At 37.4% G+C, this 15,813-nt stretch overlaps 2 protein-coding genes across 4 annotated transcripts in view; one reads left to right on the top strand and one right to left on the bottom strand.

Annotated features, from left to right (window-relative positions):
* The window catches only part of LOC116508689 (isopentenyl phosphate kinase-like), a 30,341-nt gene extending 25,601 nt beyond the window's left edge, over window positions 1-4,740 (bottom strand). For both annotated transcript variants that reach the window (XM_032217331.1, XM_032217332.1), the window contains exon 1: window positions 4,561-4,740. In XM_032217331.1, coding sequence (XP_032073222.1) covers window positions 4,561-4,724 — 164 coding nt within the window. In that variant the 5' untranslated portion in view covers window positions 4,725-4,740. The remainder of the gene's footprint in view (window positions 1-4,560) is intronic.
* Window positions 4,741-5,899: 1,159 nt separating this feature from the next.
* On the top strand, window positions 5,900-15,455 carry TMEM9 (transmembrane protein 9). 2 transcript variants are annotated; one of them, XM_032218476.1, is made up of 6 exons: window positions 5,900-6,008; window positions 9,604-9,698; window positions 11,216-11,307; window positions 11,640-11,748; window positions 12,332-12,463; window positions 13,727-15,455. In XM_032218476.1, exons 2-6 carry the CDS (start codon window positions 9,633-9,635, stop codon window positions 13,874-13,876), a joined length of 549 nt encoding a protein of 182 aa, XP_032074367.1. In that variant the 5' UTR covers window positions 5,900-6,008; window positions 9,604-9,632; the 3' UTR covers window positions 13,877-15,455. The 2 variants fall into 2 exon arrangements, with proteins under 2 accessions (XP_032074367.1, XP_032074366.1); XM_032218475.1 differs by having other exon boundaries at window positions 5,900-6,227.
* The last annotated feature ends 358 nt before the right edge of the window (window positions 15,456-15,813 follow it).

The raw sequence follows: 15,813 nt of genomic DNA, 5'->3' as shown, positions 1-15,813 counted from the left end.
ACGAACGAATAAATGAAGGAAATTATCTGAATTTCTCACATAGCAAGTAATCAAGGTTCATAATGCTTGGCAAGGCTTTTGATGATTATGTGACATCAAGTCACTGTCAACTCTTAGCAACCACATAGGTATATTTTCTTAACCCAATATAATTATGCACCAAAGATAAAACAAGCATAAGTGGCAATGTCAATAACAAAATTGTCAAATGATAAGGTGAAGAAAACAATGTATAACATGTCCTTGAACTGTACAAGGGCCAGAGGAATAGAGACAGGTAGATGTTGTTGCATGATATTTCCCATAACCACTTCCTACTTCCCATTGTCCATGCCACTTAGGGCTATGTGGTATTAAAATTCAGTAACATCCCTATCTGATCCTTCAAAAAAAAAGTTGCCTATTTCCCAAGTCTGGACATTGCCATCCACCAATCTTACCAGAGTTCAGTTTTAGTCTCTTGACCAAGTCTTGCAGGATGTCAGAAAGGTATTTATTTGAAGATATGCAATGATTCTCAATTAATTTCAGAGTATTTTCTACTGTCAAGGAACATCTTAGACCTTGGATAAACAAATTGGTCTTACTTCTTGATCAGGTTTGATCAAGATGATCTGGATGAGAGAAATAATCATTTTACTTCATCAAAGCGATTTCATAAATATATTTCCTTCAAATACATACATTTAGGGACAACCTATAAAAAACTTCATTTCTTCTGTTCGGCTTTATTGGCCAATATCCCTGTTTCACTTAGTTTAAATTTATTGTCCCAAGTCCTGATCTAAATCTGTCTAAACTTCTGCAGTTTCAGATCTGAGAAATAGAGTTGAATACCATCAAAATCCTTGTTATGATCCCAATCAACTCAAGCTTGGAATGACTACTTCAATTTGACACCAACACCATCTCTTCTCACTTTCCATCTCAATTGATTCTGGGATTACAGGGCATAATTGCAGTCTGCACTTTCTATAAAGGTCTCAAATTAATTCTTTCTTTTATTTCAGGAGCTTTGCTGACATTAATCCTGTGCCATAAAATAAGGAACAAAAGACCAGATAATCCACCACTTTGTGTGGTTTATTCAAGAACTCAAGGCCAGTAAACAAACATGTGCTAAATATAACTTAAAATACCTGAAGCATCCATTTATTTCATTTATTTAGTTGCAATACCACACAATAACAAGCAGACTGCACTTATCATTTGATAGGATTATACATTTTAAGAATGTTAATTAACATATTTTTCTATTTTCACTACCATGCCAGGATAAAAATACAAGGAGACATCATTTTTAACTTTAGTGACTCAGAAAAGAAAAATATTTTGAGACGTATCAGAGAAAAATCAATTCTGCAAAGGAACATTTAAAAAAAAGTTGCTAAACTACAGTTGAAAACATATATTAGGGATCTTAAATTTCTGGCCCACAGGTGCCCTATCATCTTTTGCAGCCCACAGGTAATCAACAGGAGAGTGAGGCATAGATGTTAGCCAGCCCCTCTGTACAGTGTTCATGAACACACATTATGAATCCTCCCTTGGGTTAGTCATTAACATGAAGCTCCGTTCTTAGGCATTGCAGCCTAAAAGGCAACTACCATGCATCAAGGTGCAATCACAGCCGCCACCACTGTCAAAACAATTGTCTGTCAACTCCAACCTTGGACAGTGAAAATACCTCAGTGCAGCCTTACCTTTGCCTGTTCTATACATGTTTATAGCTGTATATTTCTCCCCTAAATCCATAGCAAGAAGAAACATGGCAGAGTCACTGGAGCAGGTGCCAACTCTGACTCCATATGTGACATCTTAATGCACGGTGAGGAGTGTAACCATCTGGGCATGGAGCTGTCTCTTGTGGGCGTTAGAGTCATTGTGCCTGACAAAACCTTCATGCTGTTGCCTAATTTCCAGCAGTCTATCTCCTGCTGTTTCAGTAATACCTGAGTGACTTTCCTCCTCCTTTTCTCCATTGGTTGCCCAGATTTTTAGAACTCTGAAGGTGCACCTGATATGCCAAAGGAAAATATGGCAACGAAGAGGCATCTCAATTCTCTATGCAATTGCCTCCTAAAGAAATATCTCTCTCAGGAAATATCCACAAAATACTCTACTATGAGATACTTGAAAGACCAAAACCAAGGAGCTTTTACTCAATTCTTTATTTGTCATTATAAATATTTGCTTTCACTTCAAACACATAGTAAATGAGTTTATTAAATAAATAGGGAATCAGTAATTAGGAGGATGTGGATCAAATATTGCATATGTTTATATATAAAATATACCTTATTTCATATATATTAAATTAGAGCTGCTGAGTTTAGTCACTGGAAGCAGTTCATGCCCCTTGCAGCAATTTACTGGCAAGAAAACAAAACTTCTAGCCACAGAGAGTTACATGAGAAATTGTATTATTAAATGCTTGAATCTTGATTATGGTTATTTGATAAGACTGGACCAATTCAAAAATAAAGTCTTCAGTTTTGTTTATTAATTTTAAATTAATGATTAAATGTTAGTATATCAATTTTCCCCATTAATTGTAATGAGAAACTATCCAACAGCAATTGTTTTTTCTAATATGATAATATTGCATACATCAATACAGCTGGCTAGATAATCCAGCTTTGATTGTTTTGTTTGAAATGCTATCCATGCCCTGCCCTGTGATTACTGATTTAGGATTTATGGGTTTAAAACTCTTGGGTTTTTATTTCTGTATACCGCCCAGTATCACTATGTGTCAGTTGGGTGGCCATATAAATTGTTTAATAAGCATCTTCTCTGAATGTCTATGGAGATTCTCAGTTATCCAAGTCATGGTTGTCCCAAAGGTGCTTTTTCAAAAGGCAACTGGACTTTCTGGTTTTTCTTTGAAGACTCTTGAAAAAGCACCTTTGAGACATCTTCTCTGAATCTAACCCTTTGTGGATTCTTCAATAAACCAGGGTTAATCAAACTATGACTTAAAATAGTCTGTAAACCTAATTAATGTATCCAACAGGAGCTATAAATGAATGAATGAATGAATGAATGAATGAATGAATGAATGAATGAATGAATGAATGAATGAATGAGCTGGAAGGGACCTTGGAGATCTTCTAGTCCAGACCCCTGCTCAAGCAGGATAACCTATACTATTTCAGATAAGTGATTATCTAGACCACGGGTGTAAAATTTGCCATGTCAGGTTGATGTCACTTGACATATCGCAACATTTTCCCCTTCACAGAGCTGAGGTAGGCATGGCCTGCATGTGATGCATCCGGCCCACAGGCCACCAGTTTGACACACCTGGTCTAGACTCTTCTTAAAAATATCCAGTGATGGAGTGGCCACAATTTCTGGAGGCAAGCTGTTCCACTGATTAATTGTCCTCATTGTTAGGAAGTTTCTCCTTAATTCCAGGTTGCTTCTCTCTTTGATTAGTTTCCAACCATTATTTCTTGTCCTGTCCTCTGGTGCTTTAGATAATAATTTGACCCAGTTCTTTGTGTCTGTCCCTCAAGTACTGGAATGCTGCTCTTATGTCACCCCAAATTCTTCTTTCTTTAGACTAGCCAAACCCAAATCCTGCAGCTGTTCTTCATATGCTTTAGTCTCCAGGCCTTTGATCATCTTAGTTGCTCTTCTATGAACCTTTTCCAAAGTCTCAACATCTTTTTTGTAGTATGATGACCAAAATTGGTTACAGTATTCCAGGTCTGGTCTTATTAGGGTTTTATAAAGTAGTACTAATAATGCACCTGATCTTGATTCTATGCCTGTTTATACAACCCAGGATTGTATTCCCACATAAAATTATTCCATACATTTCTTGGGTGTCAATTCATGGAGCACGTTGAGGACTTATTTATAAGAAAATGTGCAGAGATTTGCAGAGATAGTCTCTTACATTTGTTTCTTAACTTCGTTTTTTATTTTCTGAACTCTGTATAATCCAGATTTTTCTCCCTTTATTTTCTACTGTTTGACCCTTCAAAATCACAAGACTTGCTGGATTATGCAAAACCATGCAACTAATAAACTACAAAAGGTTTTCTTTAAAAAAAATCGTTGTCATTTTTCTTTTACAGATACGGTTTATTATTTTCTCAAATCATGATGCCAGTACACGCTGCGTGTACGATTCTAGGCACTTCAACCACAAAAACCCATTAAAACGCAGCTAAAATGCATCTTCTTGGTGAAATCCCAGGAACAAGATTCATTGGGAAAACTGGGAACTTCCTTCCAAATAAAAATACGCATGGCTGCGTTACAGGATGTATTTGTTGCCCGTGCAAATTTAAACATAGTGCAATCACCCTCTCAAGTCAGAGGGACTCGCTCCGCGGTCTTCCTTAACTTTGTACCCCTCCAGGAGTGTGTGACTTAACTTCCTTTCATTGGCATTAATTACTTAACCTCCTTTCATTAATTAAATTGTTTCGGAAAGGTGAGAGTTGAAGTCCAATTTATCCCGAGGCGCCAGAAGGAACCGATGACGCCCATTTGGCACCTTGGCTGAAAGGCAGAACCCTTCCGCTACTTCGCATGCGTTCCTACCCTGCGCCGTGCACGATGATGCATCGTCTCTCTCCAGCCTCCCAGAGCTTCGAAACAAGAACAGCCGCCCTCCGCAAGGACTCCGTTTTCAGCGTCTCCAACTGGTTTTTCTGCGTCAATGCACTACCTCCTAGTTTCAGAATGCAATCCACTTCAGCAGCCATTGTGCCCACACTTGCCGGCTCGCAATTTCCCAGCTGTCTTTGCTGACGCCACATCCGGCCAATGCCACTGTACCAATTTCAAGTTAGCCCGTCGGTGGCAGCGAAGGCAATCGAGTGAAATTGGGGAGAATTTGAAAAATAACTACTGATTGCAACATCGAACAATTTATTGCTTTTTTTTGAGGGGGGGATATGCGAGTATTTTTGTTTCAACTTTTCTTCCCGAATACTCAGAATGCTGCTCTTTCCACCTTTTAATCAAACTCTCGAGACAGGTTAAGACGAGTTGATTCCTGCTGAAGTAGAACTGCAGATATTCAAAGACACTATTTTATGAATTTTGTTTTCACAACTGGAACCAGGTTGATGTGCATTTAGATGATTAATCGACAAGGGTGGGGGGGAATGGCCATAGGCAATACAATGCATTTGCGAACATTAGTCTCCTTTTACTCCGCCACTCCACCCCCCCAAATTGCTGTACAATGTAAATCAGACGGGGGTCAGAAAATCCATGGGCGATGATTATGTGCCAACATAGTGGCTTCATAGATAGAAAGGATGGCTTCATGCTCACAGAAACGGCTTATAGTGGGAAAAACATTCTAGAATAGAATATAATTCTTTATTGGCCAAGTGTGATTGGACACACAAGGAATTTGTCTTTGGTGCATATGCTCTCAGTGTATATAAAGAAAAATAAAATAGAATGCATTCGTCAAGAATCATAAGATACAACACTTAGTGATAGTCATGGGTTACTAATAAGCAATCGAACTATACTAGGAAACAAATAAAACAATATCAATTTAAAAGATATTCATTGGCACTGCTAAGAACGTCTCCTTTTGCTGTTGTGATGGTGCTCAAAGGTAGCAAGGCAAGGATGCATGTAAAACAACCCGAAAGCACCTTTTTACAGGCAATAAAAAGCTACCACTGAAGTTGTTTTCCAAATCGTTGGAGCAAATGTACAGGGCTCCCGTGACTCTCGTAACAGATTAAATCGGTAAAACGACATTACTTCTTTAACCCCACATCCTGAGGAACAGCTACGCAGCCTTTTCGCCTCTCCTATTTTAATATTTTGCAGTCAACCCTGGAATCCACAGAGCGCAGTCATATGACTTTTTTTCTTGTTACTAGAAGGCTTGAAAATCATTAATGGTCCCTTAAATCGCGGCAGCGGATTTGGTTGGTTCCGAGCAACGTCTACTATGGTGATGTCGCAGAAAATGACAGCGAAAGGCGGACCCGACGGTTTCTAGGAGCCTGCGCTGCTAGGTGAGTCTCTTGTTCCGTCGCCAATAGCATAAAACCTCCGATGAGGGTTGAGAGAAAACGGAGAGCACTTTCCTTAGCTTGTGGTACTGTGGGTGTAGCGAAGCTTGGAAGAATCCGACCTCTGCCCGTTGATCTGCGTGTTTTTCTGGTGGTTCGTGTCCCTGGAAAATGGTATGCTCTGAAAGGGAATTTAAAGCGCCAGGAGAAGCTGATCAGCAGGTAGGAAGCTAGTAACTATGAACGGTTGCCGTTCCTTCAGGAGTTGCAGCAAAATACACCCTTATTTAATTGGGCATGTTTTTCATCATGACGTGTATATACAATCTTCACCTTTTCATTTATATATAAAAAATCCAAATTCTGCGTAATGAAGAAAAATTAAGTCGCAGATGTATCACATGAACATTTTATGGGAGATGTTGGCCATCAAAGTTAAACATTCTGAGAAATCTGGCCATTGTGCAATCTGGTCATTGTGCAAGAGAGCTTCCTAGCTCTTTCCCCTCTATAACCCCCCCCCCCTGAGTAGTGGGAAAAGCCTCGTCATCATCTTCCTTCCCTTTAAATTTCAAGTAATCTACACCACAAAGAGGAAGAAGAGTGTAAACTTTAGCAAATGCTTAAGAAAAATGCTTTAGTGAAGAATGTATGTGGAGATTTTAAGTCATCCAGGTCATGGTTGCCCCAGAGGTGCTTTTTTAAAAGGCAACTGGACTTCCTTTGAATATGTTTCCCTTCTCATCCAAGAAACTTCAGAACTGAAGAAGCTTCTTGGATGAGAAGGGAAACGTCTTCAGGGAAAAAGAAAGAAAGTCTAGTTGCCTTTTGAAAAAGCACCTTTGGGGTTTTAATGAAGTACTCCGGGAATAAGAGAACACACAAGGAATACAGTCTTTCTTTACAGGACATGCTTTGGGATGGGGAGAGTGTGTAGAAATCATAGGAGTGGGGAGAGATGGGGTGTGAGGAGACTCCTTTCCCATCAGATGGTCACCCAGTTTCTCAAGGCATCTCTAAGAAATGATTGGAGTGGGTGTGTATCTCTTCAGTCCCTGCATAGACCCATCACTCTTTAGTCTGAGCTTGACTTAAAATATAGATTCAAACTGTAGTTGCAGATGGTGTCATTTCCAAATCAATAACTGCATCTGAGATTCAGGAAAGTTTTTCCAGCTCAGGTTGTGTGGTTATACATAGTCCTCGATTTACAACCATTTGTTTAGTATCAGTTTCAAAGTTACAATAGCATTGAAAATGTGAATTATTACTGGTTTTCATAAGGTTACAGTCACAGTCATGATCAAAATTTAGGTGCTTAGCCACTTGCATTTATGATAATTGCACTGTTCCCAAGTTATGTGATCATCATTTGTAACCTTCCCAGCCAGATTCCAACAACAAAGACAAAAGGAGGAAACCAGATTTGCTTAATGACTGCATAAGTCATTTAACTGTAGTGATCTGCTTTAACAACTGTGGCAAAAAGGTGGTAAAATGGAACAAAAATCATTTAATATATGCCTCGTTTAGCAATGAAAATTTTGCACTCAATTGTAGTTCTAAAATGAGGACTACTTACACGATTAATTTCTAATTTGGTCACTTCTTGAACATGTAGAAATTGGCATACATTTAAACAAAAAATCAATATGTGCCATTCCTCATTTATGCTTTTTCCAGATTGGGTAATTTCAGTGTGAGAGTAGAACTTTGGCTTTCATATTTATCCAACTAAATTGGGTACAAATTTCAAAGCATTCTCTGGACTGTCACAGAATAGAATGATGTCAAAATGGCTTGGATAGCTAGCCGTGATGTCAGAATGGCTTGGTTAGACCTCATAGCGCTAGAAAGAATATAGCTGGAGACTTCTGAGTTCTGCCAGACATTTCCCATAGCGGTGGGTTTGATAATTGGAAGATTGCACTGGTAGTCAAAAAAGAGTCTACAGATTGCATAAGAAGTGGGGTTCATTATATACAGCCTTTATTCCAGGTGACATTATTCAATTGTTACGGCGCTGCACGCTGGAAGGAAACATGGCACTATCCATCATCATTCTGTCTTATGAAGAAGTCTAGACCAGGCACTGCATAGGAAGGGGAAGATTATTCTGAAATCTTTACATTTATGCAAAATCTTATCCAGATACTGTGAAGGGTAACGTATTAAGTATGTATGTATTAGATATGCTTCAGAAGCTTCATCAAACTCATTATGATTCCTTTGGGTCTCTCTTCAGCTTCTCAGGCATCCAGGAATAACTTGGACATATCTTACATAAGTACAATCTGCCCCAGCAGGCTTTCTTCGCTTTCAAGAGAGTTTCTTGATAAATCTATTGATGTTTGTTATGGATCCCCCAGAGTATAAACTGAGAGCAATTTGAGATGTCACCAAACACTCTGTTTTTAAACATATGCTGGGAAATCAGCTAAAACCCCCAGAGCATTGGAGAGGAGCCAAGCAGCCCCAATATTGTGAATAAATAAAGCTACACAAACAGAACCGAGAATGAACCCACCCTTGGTGTGGTCTAAGACTGAAGCATTCAGTTCACATTCTTTGCAGATGACACAGTTTTATGGTCTCTTTTATATGACTCAACTGGCTTTTCTTGTGTTCAAGTGTTTGTTTGATTGCTGCCTAAAAGCTGAAACTTTCCAAAATGTGTGTAAATGTGATAGATATTTATGTATGTGGTAGATATGCATATGTAAGATCTTAGTAAGTATCTTACTAAGAATGTTTTTGCTTTTCAATGTTTCAGTAAAATGGAACTTGGAAAAGGTTCATGTTTACACAACTTTCTTAGTAAAAGATGATCTAATCTAACTTAATTGCTCTTTTTTATTTTTTATTTACATTTTGAGAAATAGCTGTTGGGATCTCAACTTTTATCAAGACTGACCACTGATTAACTTCAACATCTACCATTTTTGGAAAAATAAATGCATATTTCTTTCCTGCTATTGTAATTTTCATTACTCTACTGTTAAAGTGATAAGATAAAGATGTAGCCAATGCAGCTGAAAAGCTTTGTTCTTTAGTGAACATGGAAAATCAGTTAAACTGTGGCCTCCAGGTTACTTAAAAGGATATGAAATTTTAAAGTGTGAAAATATGATTCAAATGAATTCATCTTTCCTGTTTTTATATTTTTTACTGTTATTAGATTATTTCTTATGTAGTCTGAACTGAAACTGAATTGTAGAAAATCTAATCTAGTTGCAGAAAAGCACAAGGTGTAACATATGATAAAACGGTAGTATGTAATGAGCTATATTTAAAATTAATGCAAAACTGATTCTATTGAAATTGTCCAATGAATAGGAAAGGGCTGATTTTCTCTTCTCTTCTACATACGCTACAAGTTCTTGTGCAACCTCCAAATCTGTTGTGAACTATTGGCTTTTGATACACAATTTTATTGCTTCAGGTTTTCAGGCCCTAAAAGGAGGAGGTATCGTCAAAATTACACATATGCTGTGGTAACCAGCTTGTCACATTTTATCAGATGAGTTGTGATACCTAAATGTCTATAATGTTATTAAAAAAAATGGCTGATTTCTGTTGTTTTCCCTCCACCCTCTAGGTAATGTTCATTTACACATCTGAGAAATCATGAAATCGGTGTCACTTGCAGCCATTGTTTGGTGTATCCTAATACCATCATTTGAGGCCAGCAAGGTGAGGGAGGAAAACAGAGAGAAAAATTAGTTTATAATTAAATAAAAAAAATGTTTATGGATTAATTTCTACAGACAAACCCGAATTCATTTACTTGCTTTTTTTTTATATCTGAATATAGTCTGCAATCTTTCACTCTATTTTTTTTTATAAACACAATTATCTCAGCATTCATCTATACTTTCAGATCCATGCTCTTCATTGTATCATATTGTCTTATCAGCCAACAACACAATATTATTAAATACAAATATTTGTATTTATGTTCATGGCCCCATTCATCACATATCTAATGACACCACAAACTTTCCTTATCTATTTATTTCACAAATACATTAATCAAGGATATGTCAAACAAGGAGATCTCTATCCTTATCTTATTCCCTGTTCAGTGTTTAATCATTCACTAAACATTCTATTTATTCTTATACGTTTTAATTCCATTATATACCAAGATTATTGCCCTCAGCGATTAATGTCCAATTTTATATGCTGGATGGGGAGCAATGGGCTGAAACTGATTCCTTGAAAGACCAAATGAGACTGGATTTGGGGTTCTTTGGTCCATGGAGAATTTCTGTCTCTGGTCTTGGAAGGGGTGGCACTGCCACAAGACAGATCCAGTGTGTAATGTGGAGGTTCTTCTGGACTCACAATTCCTGCTGAAGGAGCAGGTAGCAGTCATGGCCAGGAGGTCCTTTGTGCAGCTATGGCTTGTGCATCAGTTATGCTCTTTCTTGGACCAATGATCCCTCCTTGCAGTTAATCACACCCTAGTAACCTCCTATCTTGACTATTGTAATACTCTGTACAAGGAGTTGGTTTTGAAAAGAATCTGGAAGCTCCAATTGGTTCAAAATGCAGTGGACCATGTTGTTTTGTGTAGATGTGTTCAGGTGTCATCTCTCCTGTACTACCAATCTGCTTCTGGGTACAATTCAAGATACTGGTTGTCACCTTATAAACCCCCACATGGCTTGGAGATAGGTTATCAGAAGGACCATCTCTTCTTGGTTACATCTCTCTGACCTACCAGAGCTGGGAGTCAGGAAATGTGGGTCCCCTCTCCTATGGAGGTACATCTGGTGGGGCCCAGAAGGGCCTTCCCTCTTTTTAGAACATCCCTGTGGAGATTAGAGTGGCCTCCACATTGACATTCTTTTGCAAGGCCCTGAAGATCTGGTTTTTCCAAAGTGTCTGGGAGTTCATCAAGTGCCTTATTTGATTGGTTGTTGTTGCCGGGGAAGAGTATTATTTATTTTTTTTTGTATATTGGATTTTCATTTTTTGTAAGCTTGCCCAGAGTCGCTGAGAGTGAATGGACAGCCATACAAATTTTCTTAAATAAATAAATGTTACTGAAGTAAAACTGTTATAACAACCAAAATATGAAGGATCACAGATTCTCCAGCACAATATGACATGACTGGAAAGAGTATCGTTAACTACTTTACTTTGCAATGAGGGAAAACTATTGGTCACACATATTCAAGTTATGTCCTATTTTTCTTCTATAGACATTTGAAGACATCCGCTGTAAGTGTGTCTGCCCACCATATCGGAATATAACAGGACAGATTTACAAGAACAATGTATCACAGAAAGATTGGTGAGACAAATTTCAAAAGAGATTTTCAAAGCTCATAGAATGTTTGCAAGATGAGATTGTTCTAAAAAGCTGGTTTGAAAACTGCTCTTCAGTATAGGAAGACAGCGAAATGAAGTAGTCTCATGCTTTCAGTCTGATCAATTGGATACTTTCATCATGTAAATTTTATCTATTTGCATATCTGCCAAGGGAATTAACAGTGAGGTAATAACAGTCTCAAAATTAGCCAGCTAAATGTTACATTATACTATGTATCCTTGAAAACAGATGAACTTCCATATGATAAAAGGTTTTTGATGCCTGTTGTTGCTTCTTGTTTCTCACAACTACAGTAACTGCCTGCATGTGGTGGACCCTATGCCAGTGCCAGGACATGATGTGGAGGCATATTGCCTGTTGTGTGAGTGCAAGTATGAAGAACGAAGTACCACGACCATCAAGGTAAAATACCAGCTTTTTCAGTCTTCTGTTGTCACTGTATAGAACTAAGAATTTGGCTGTTGACAACCGCCAAGGAAACTAAAAAGAATCTGAAAATATACTCACAAAGAAATTAGGATTGTGAGATTGAGGCAAGAGGGTCTATATTGGTATTTCTGGTTAGTGTTTCTCTTATACATATTACTTTGTAGTGAAAGCTGCATTTAAGAACCATATCTTAGATTTTTCCTTAAGAGATCAAAGAAATAATTTTAGTCATGTTTTAGTTATGTACTGTATATAAATGTTTGGTTTTGGACTGTTCAACTTTTCTGGGAAAGGTATTATTTTATTCATCCTTTCTTAAATCTGATGTCTTCAACAATGCAGAATTTTGAATCTGCATAACTGCATATGCTTCCAGCAGATTGAAAAAGCATCAGATTGGGGAAAATCCAAATCTGGTATCTTTGTCCATATTTTGATCTTTCTAAGCACTGGTAATTTTTTAGCTGATTTCCTCTATTACAATATAGATGTTGATGCTTTGCTTAAAATATGTTCTTTTATCCAGGATCTTTGATGACATTTTGTGTTCATGCAGATTATCATCATCATTTATCTCTCAGTGATTGGAGCTCTTCTACTCTACATGGTCTTTTTAATGGTAGTTGACCCTTTTATCCGCAAACCTGATGCCTATACTCAGCCCCTGCACAATGAAGAAGAGTCAGAGGTGAGTTTTATGCTCTTTAAACAGATTTCCCCCCCATTTGGATTACCTGAATCTGCTATGCTCTGCATGTTGCTTCCCACAATCCCTCACTTAGTAGATTGTGGGAATTAAAAGCTAATAATTTTGGAAAGCATGAGATTCTGGAAGGCTTGGCAGTAATCAGACTTTTAAATCTATGTGTTCAGCAGTGGAGATTTCTACATAAGAATCACTTTACAGAACAAAGTGATTGGTATGTAGAAACCTCCATGTATGCTTATTCACTTATTCACATATTTATTCACATAATGTTTTCTATATGCACAGTGATGGAAGTCTTCCCAGACACAGAGCGTACCTTGTTCAGTATACAGCCCTTTCCCTCTAGATACCCTTCTCCCCAGTGCACACACATCTTCATCTTTTCCAGACAGCAGAATGCCTGAAGAGGGTTCAAGATATGCCTCAAAATCTGTTTCTATAATCAACACTCAGAACTCACATTTCCAAGCTGAAACACTGCAGATAAGTTGAGACTGCAGTTTTCTGAAGTCTGGAGGTGACCTGGTTAGAAAAGGCAACTTTAAACAATTAGTGACATAAAGGAATTGGATTTCTTTCTAGGATCTCATTTTAGATTGTGGCTTACATCTTTAAAGTTCATGCACATTAAATACAAGCACATTTTGTTTTGAAGAAAATATTTTAACTATGTTTCCTGAAACAACACAATTCACATTAAGCCATAGTACAAAACCAAAGGATTTTATTTTGTATGTCATTCATTCATTTGAATTAGAATGCTGAAGCAGTGTCTATAATAAGGCTGTTTGTTTCAGAACAGTTTTCTGAACTACAGCTCATTATGATCAAGAAAGAGACCAGGGAGTTATATTTCAGAAATATCTCCTGCTTTTGTTTTAAAGAATATGGCTGCAGTGCAATATAACATGATTGAATTGATTATGGAAATTTATATTTTTGGTAGACAGAATGTTATCCAGACATTTCACTATAACTCCTTTGTGTTTGTTTTCATAGAAGGTAACTAACCATTCTTAATAATCTGAAGCATACTGCAGTAATATCGCTGCCTTGGGATATTTCCTGTTGTTAATGATGAGCAATTAACCTTGCTATTTTCACAGTGTGCATGAATATAACATACCTGTCCATTCTGTTTTTAAAAATATTTTGATTTGTCTTTGTAGCCCAAGGTGGAGCATTACTACTGTGCATCTGAAATGCTTTTTCTCTGAGATGTTTCTTCTTCTGTTACTGCAGGATCCCTGTTCCTTGACAGCCATACGCCCCTCAGCCAGTGCCAGAACCAATACAGTGCTGGAGAGAGTGGAAGGAGCCCAGGAAAGGTGGAAACGTCAAGTGCAGGAACAGCGGAAGACTGTGTTTGATCGGCACAAGATGCTAAGCTAGACCTTTTGTTTTAGTGTGAGCTGCAGCTCCTGGTTATCTAGGCAAAACTTTGTTTGCCAATACAGACCCCAAATCTGTAGTTGAAATATCTTGCACCCGCTGTTCCTGATTGGGTTTGCTTGTTGTCCTCCTCCTCAGTCCACCCAAGAGAATAGGCTGCATTTGAAGCAAGCTGCTGGCTGTACGTTCCATCTGAGGGCTGCCGCTTGCTTTATTTGTTGCTGTCAGGAAAAAATAACTCTAGGATAACTATTTGACTTCAAAGTGAGAAACAATTGCAACTTTGGGTTCTCTAATCTGCCAAGCACCTGGTTTGATGATAAAAATGTGGCATGCATTTCTTTGTTATTGCTTACTAGCCTGTGGCTTGGCTTTCAGCTCAAGTTGGATGTATTATTAATGGAATGAGAAAAGCAGTATCCTTTTCATTCCATTGACTGTATGCCGCTGTATGATTCTTCACTGTTGCAAAATACCTACAGAGAAGTGGCTTGGATCTATGTGTAACATGCTAGTTTGAAAAGTTGGCACTAAAGATAGAAATGCAATAAGGGAAATTAACTTAGCAAAAAGGAGTTACTGTATTTGGCTCATAAATTCTTAGATTCTTCCTTCAAGGATTTATTTCAGGATAGTTAACTTTACACCAAAGAAATTTGGACAGATTTTTTTTAGCACTATCATAGCTAATGGTAAGTTGTGGTTAACCCATCACAAGAATGATCTGGATGAGTTCTGTGCTTCCCAGTCTCCTAAAGGGACCAAACCAAGAAGCTCGTGGGTGACTCTTTCACATGAAGATTTTTAAACAATCAAGAGACTATACAGATTCTTGTATTTCTCTGATTTGGAGACAGCTTAATTGCTGCCTAGGTTAAATCTCAATTTTCACAGTACATTGAACAGATGAAGCCATTACTGTTCATAGAATTTCATATGCAAACAAAGAATGCTTTGCACATGTTAAATATTGCAAATACTTTGCTTCAAAAAGTATCTGCACAGGAAGAAAACTGGATTATTTAGTGCAAAGGAAATTGCCCTTCTACATGTGGCAGTTTATCCCAGTATGTAGAACTGGATTCTACTATCAAAGGACATTTATAGAAACATAGCCTTAGATTTTAATATCAGTTCAAAGAGTGACATGCAAAATGAAAAATAAAATTTAACTTGACTTAATGGAAAATTTCCTGCATGCATTTGGATTTTTTCCCCCTTGGCCTACCTGGCCATAATTATTTTTTTGTAATTTTACAATACATCGACCAACCACTTGCCCAGATGTATGGGACATTGTATTAAATTTGTTTTTTATGGTACTTGTAGCAGCCAGATTTATGCCACCAATTAAGGGAAGTATTATTAACACTATGTAATGGTGAAATGTAATGTTGTAATGGTTGCTCAAATGCAAAAGACACTACCAAGATATCTTCAAGTTTGGACAGTATTTTTTCTGCATGCCAAAATATTTATGTATTAAATGATCTACTTTATGTCTTAAAATATCTCTGGCAGTTGGAATCAGTCTTTGTTACTATGCAGCATCTGTTCATTAAAGAAAGTATGTACAATATCACAGATGTCAGGCATGATTCAATAACTTTTTTGCAGAAAGAAATACCAATCACTCAAGGGCTCAGAGAATGCATAAAAACAGAGTCTAAATTCATAAAATAAATGCTAGCCATACCATATGTGGGGGCTGTTGAAATCCAGTAAATATTGCAAGTCATAAAGTTTTCTGTATCTCTTTGTTGTTTCTATAATCATCTATATTTTATAAACCAATTATGTCTATGTATTATATTTCTCAGCAGCTGTTTACTAAGCACAGATCTGCAAAAAAAATTCTTGTTATCCATTGGTTACACAGAAGTATGTGGCAAAGGATTTGACTTTATTTACCAAAAACATTTCTAAGCCATTTTTCA

This window comes from Thamnophis elegans, chromosome 5 (assembly GCF_009769535.1).
Source record: "Thamnophis elegans isolate rThaEle1 chromosome 5, rThaEle1.pri, whole genome shotgun sequence".
NCBI lineage: Eukaryota > Metazoa > Chordata > Lepidosauria > Squamata > Colubridae > Thamnophis > Thamnophis elegans.
This window is presented reverse-complemented; position numbering and strand designations above follow the sequence as displayed.

What these genes read in the sequence shown, in the direction of transcription:
- TMEM9 (XM_032218476.1), top strand. Translation starts at nt 9,633, where the DNA reads ATGAAATCGGTGTCACTTGCAGCCATTGTTTGGTGTATCCTAATACCA. An exon ending in AATGTATCACAGAAAGATTG is followed by an intron (nt 11,308 to 11,639) that starts GTGAGACAAATT and finishes TCACAACTACAG; the next exon opens with TAACTGCCTGCATGTGGTGG. An exon ending in ACAATGAAGAAGAGTCAGAG is followed by an intron (nt 12,464 to 13,726) that starts GTGAGTTTTATG and finishes CTGTTACTGCAG; the next exon opens with GATCCCTGTTCCTTGACAGC.